General features: G+C 62.8%; 1 protein-coding gene across 1 annotated transcript; it reads right to left on the bottom strand.

Annotated features, from left to right (window-relative positions):
* Positions 1–812: 812 nt before the first annotated feature.
* On the bottom strand, positions 813–2,438 carry LOC135976641 (protein FAM170B-like). The gene is made up of 2 exons (XM_065573509.1): positions 2,369–2,438; positions 813–1,615 (listed from the first exon to the last, which is right to left on the bottom strand). The coding sequence occupies exons 1-2, from the start codon at positions 2,436–2,438 to the stop codon at positions 813–815; spliced, it is 873 nt and encodes a 290-aa protein (XP_065429581.1).
* Between the last annotated feature and the right edge of the window lie 2,109 nt (positions 2,439–4,547).

Genomic DNA, 4,547 nt, shown 5'->3' with positions numbered 1-4,547 from the left:
CTCCCCGACGAGAACCCTGCAGTAAGTCACTTAGCTGATGTCTGTGCCAGCGGGGCGCGCTCCCAGCTCCTTGCTCCGTGGGGGCAGAGGCCACGGCTCAGCCTTCAGGGGCTGTTGGTCGTAGCCGCCCTGTGCGTCCGTCTCTGGGGATGCTGCAGAGAGACGTCTTCTCATCACCTGCCTCCCGTCGATGGGCCGGAGTCCGTGTGTGTCTCTAAGGATGTGGCTCTGCTACCGACCCTCCAGCCCTCTGGGCGGTGGCCAAGGCTTTAGGCTGGGTCCCGGCAGGGAGAAGGCTGGCTGATGTCGTCAGTTCTTTCCCCGTCCCTGGTGGCTGGGTCGGGTGCGGCCACGGCACTATGGAGGGGTGGGGCTCGGCGTTGCTGTCTGGGGCTCTGCTGGCATCCGGCAGGGCCTTGCTGCGGGAGCTGCAGGTTGCTCCTCCGGCCGGGCTGGGGGAGGGGAGGGAGCCTGGCAGCTCCGGTTCGACCTGTTGGCCCCGGGGGGGGAGCCTGGTGTGGATCTGGCGCGCTGGGCTGGGATGCCGTTGGCCTGGCACTGCTGGAGCTGCCAGTTCTCAGCCCTGATGCTCGTAGCGCTGGCGTTTCCCAAGCAGGGGCCCGGGTGTATCACGGCGAGTCCCAGAGCTCGTTGTCCTGGCCTCACGTGGAGATTGGGTCCGGCTGGCAAGCCGGCAGCGGGCAGGGCTTCCTAGCCGGGGGCAGGGATTGGCATGTGTGCCCGGACCCGCTGGCAGAGTCGTCTCCGGTCTCAGCCAGCAGCTGGGCTCCCCCGGCGTGTCCTTGCCAGGCCTATCTGGCAGCCTTGCGTGGGCGCCGTATCTCTCCCCCACACTTGCTGCACTCCCGGGCCCCACGTCGCCGTCTCTTCCGGGGCGGCTCTCCCGCCCTGAGCTGCCCCAGCACCCGGTAGTAGACGCGGCAGCTGAAGCCTTCGCGCAGCCCCTGCTTGACATGCTGGGTCAGGGCCTCCAGGCTGGGGAAGACTCGGCAGCAGGCCAGGCAGCGCAGGCCCTGCTCGGGGGTGAGGAGCCACTCAGGGGGCGCTCCCATCGGCTGCTGCGGAGCCTCCTCTGCTGGTCCCCCAGCGTCGCTCTCTGCCTCGGGGTCCACGTCTCCCGCCTCGGGGTCCACGTCCCCCAGGTCGGACCTGGTGTGGGAGCTGCTCCGGTCCGAGCCAGCAAAACTTTCTCCTCCGATGTAATTGGCCTTAAAAATGCGGGGGCGCTTCCTAATGGCTTCAAAGCCGGCCCCTGTCTCCCAGGCCACCGAGACGCCGTTCACGACCCTGACCTGCATGTAAAAAAGGGTCTTCTCTTCTCCCTCCCCCTTGGCCTCTCTGACACGTGCCGAGCGCTTTCTCTTCATGCCGGCGCCGGGTGGATCTGGAGGCTGCGCACATAGGCAGTTGGAGGCCGCAGGCTGCACACCGCGGGCGGAGGAGTGGCTGGTGACGGATGTGGCCGGGGAGGTCTTCTGGCTTGGGTCCCTGGGGCCTGCAGAGGCAGAGACCCTCTCCTCCGCCGTTTCCCCAGGAACGGGGCTCCCAGCAGAGACCCCCTGACGAGGGGGCGACTCCCCTGATCTCTGCGACTCTGAAAGCAGAATGAAAGCCCAACTCCTGCGGCCATCGCCCCCAGCGGCGCATCCCCCTCCGGCTCCCAGCCCTGTGTCCCAGGCCCAAAGGGTGCCCCCCATGGGTAAGGGAAAGGGGTGGGTAAGGGAACTCCCTGAGTACGAATATCAGGGGAGCGACCAGTCAGGGATCTGACACGCTGTGCCCAGGGAAGGGCCAGAGCCCCCTCGCTTGGCACACTGGCAACTAGGTTGGACAGAGCCCTAGACAACGTCTTGTTGGTGCCGATGCTGCCCTGGCTCTGGGGGGGGAATGGACACTCTGCCCCATTGGTCTGCCCCAGCCCTGACATCTGACCCTGGCATGGTTACCAGGAGCAGCCCGAGACCTGGCTGTGCCCATCTCCAAGGCCCCTGGCTTAGGCTCGTTACCCCAAGGGCCCAGGACTCTGCACTGGCGTCTCTACATGGAAGAGCCATTTCGTGCCCCCAGATATCTCCTCTTCCTGGTGTCTCCTTCACCCCTGGGGTGGGGGGGCGGGTGTCTGTGTCTCCCCCTTCCTCTTTTCCATTTAACCATTTAGAGGGCTCTGTCTCTCCCCACTTGGAGTCTGTTTCCCCCACTGTGCCCTGGTGGAGTCTCTTTCTCTCCCCCTCCCCCTCTGAGACCTCCCTGGGCCAGGCAGAGAGAGAATTAGAGTTCATCCTTGACCTAGGACCCCTGCCAGCCTCTCCCCCGAGTGTCCTGTGGGCCCAGGGAACGTCCTGCTCACCTGACCCCTCCTGGGCAGCTCCAGGATTCGTCTCTGGGGCGTCAGCAGGAAGCCCCTGGCTGTGCGCCATGGTCCTGGCTCTGGGGACTCGGGCCAAGGCTGGTGCCTGTCACAGTCCTCGAAACCTCCTGGATTCTCTGTCTCAGCACCAGCCAGAAGGTCCGGGTCTCTGCTGGGGAAGGGATGGCGGTTCTGGTCCAATTCTCCAGCTAAATCTCCAGATCTCACAGTGCAGGCAGCAGAGACAGGATCACGATTGACCTGAGCCAAGGGTTTGATCCAAGGGGCACCAGACGGTTGTGGTTTAAATCGTCCTGGAATGTTCTGGTCCCAACGGCATCAGGCTGTTTGGATCCAAACGGCTCAGAAGTTCTGAGCTGGGTGAGGTCATTGCCAGCTGGGATGACACTGCTCAGTTCTGTGCGAGCTGCTCTCGGGTCCAGCCGACCCTCCTCGTGTCCCGTCCAGGGAGGGCCGAGTTCATGAGGTCCCAGCCAAACCACTCACCTGGGTCTATGCTGCACAAGGCCCGGGCGGGCCCATCCGGGGTCCGATCAGGGAGGGTGGAGCCATAGCCTCTGGCTTTGTGCTGGCACAGACTGACGAGCAGGACCATTCATATTCCTGTTGATTTGGGTTACGGTAGCGCCAAGAGGCCCAGTCGGGACCAGGGCCATTGCTGGGTGCTGCCCACACCAGAAGGGCTGCCAGTCTAAACAGACAAACTGAAATAGACAGCGAGTCTGAACCCAGCACACCATACACAGCCCGGCCCCAGCACAGAGCTCCTTTGAGATGCCCATTTTAATCCTCCAAACCACCACTCCCCGCTGCCCACGTGCCCCAGGCAGGCCTCCTTGCTGTGCCGCCATTCACCCCACCCTGACCCCACAAATAGAGCTGCAGGCTCCATGTGGGGAGGAAGAGATGGGGGCAAGCGTACCCTGGTCAGGAGTGTCTAATGGTGGCTCCTGGCTGCTTTTCTTCCTCCCCCCGGAGGCCTCTGAGGCCCCACCAGGATCTAGCTGTCCCCTAAAGAGACACCAAATCAACAAAAGCCTCTCAAGGCGTAACTCATGCCAACCCCAGCCAATGCCGCGTAACTGTGCCACCTGCACCCAACTCCACCTCCAATTCCGGTCCCAAGGGACCCGAACCCCTGTTCAGAAGTGTGATGTCCACCAGTGGGTCCTCGCAGCCCGATACACCTGCCCCCCTGTCCCTGAGCTCCCCAGCCCCGGGCACTCTGGCCCATGGATGGCCCCATCGCCGACACAGGCACCAAAGTCTCCCCAGTCTCTGGGACGTTAACACTGAATCTTTTCCTCTGGGGAGATTGTCTCCTTGCAGTTCCCATCCAGCCCTGTTGTAAGTCAGAGACCTGCCAAGGGCCCTGGGGCAGAGCTGTGGGAGGGATCCCAACCCAGCTTCCTCTGGTGAAGAGCAGGTCTTCTAGCTGGAGGGGCCTTGCCCCGGGCACCCACCAGGGGGTGCCTTTCCAGCTGTGCAGTGCAGTGCAGCTGTTCTCCTTCCCTCCCCCCCCCCCCCCCCCCCCCGCCAGGCTGCAGGGAATGGAGGTGGTTCTGAGCGGAAAGTGCCAGAATAAATGCTCTGGATAAGAAGTCAGTGATGCACATCCCAGCCCCTTTCTCGTAGCTGATGGCTAAGAGCTGTGGCATCGCGGTATCAGCCGCATGTAGGGCAGGCCCTTGGGGGCCACCAGCTGGTGTGTAGACACTTTCTGGTGTGAAGCTGGGAGAGCGCTCCCGCCCCCAGGCTACACTGAAAAAACCTGATTGGCTGGGGGAGTGCCACTCAAACACACAGCATTAACTCTGACCCTGGGAGGTTGAACGAATGGTGTGGGGCAGCCTGGGAAATTTGGAAAGAAAACAGAGAAGCTGCAGGACAGGAGCCCTGAGCTGGGGCAGGGTGGGAGCTGCTGGCAGGAGAGCCGGCTGCTGGCAAAAGGGGATTTGTGTAAACTCTCAGCCTTCAGCCCCATCCCACTGCCAGGCTGTCTCTCCATTCACATCCTAGTATTTCAGGGTCGGATAGTTGGTCACCTGCTCCTTGATACGTTGCAGGCTGCATCATGCTAAAGCGCCCATGTCCAGCCTGCAGCTTTGTCCCGTAGTCGTCTCGGGCTCACGTACATATCCGAGGCGTGGAAGAAATG

This window comes from Chrysemys picta, chromosome 19 (genome assembly GCF_011386835.1).
Source record: "Chrysemys picta bellii isolate R12L10 chromosome 19, ASM1138683v2, whole genome shotgun sequence".
Lineage (NCBI taxonomy): Eukaryota > Metazoa > Chordata > Testudines > Emydidae > Chrysemys > Chrysemys picta.
This window is presented reverse-complemented; position numbering and strand designations above follow the sequence as displayed.

Bases quoted from the DNA above. Each gene is read 5' to 3' on its own strand.
- LOC135976641 (XM_065573509.1), bottom strand. From the start codon at position 2,438: ATGGCGCACAGCCAGGGGCTTCCTGCTGACGCCCCAGAGACGAATCCT. The intron at 1,616-2,368 runs GTGAGCAGGACG...TTCTGCTTTCAG, and splicing joins AGCTGCCCAGGAGGGGTCAG to AGTCGCAGAGATCAGGGGAG.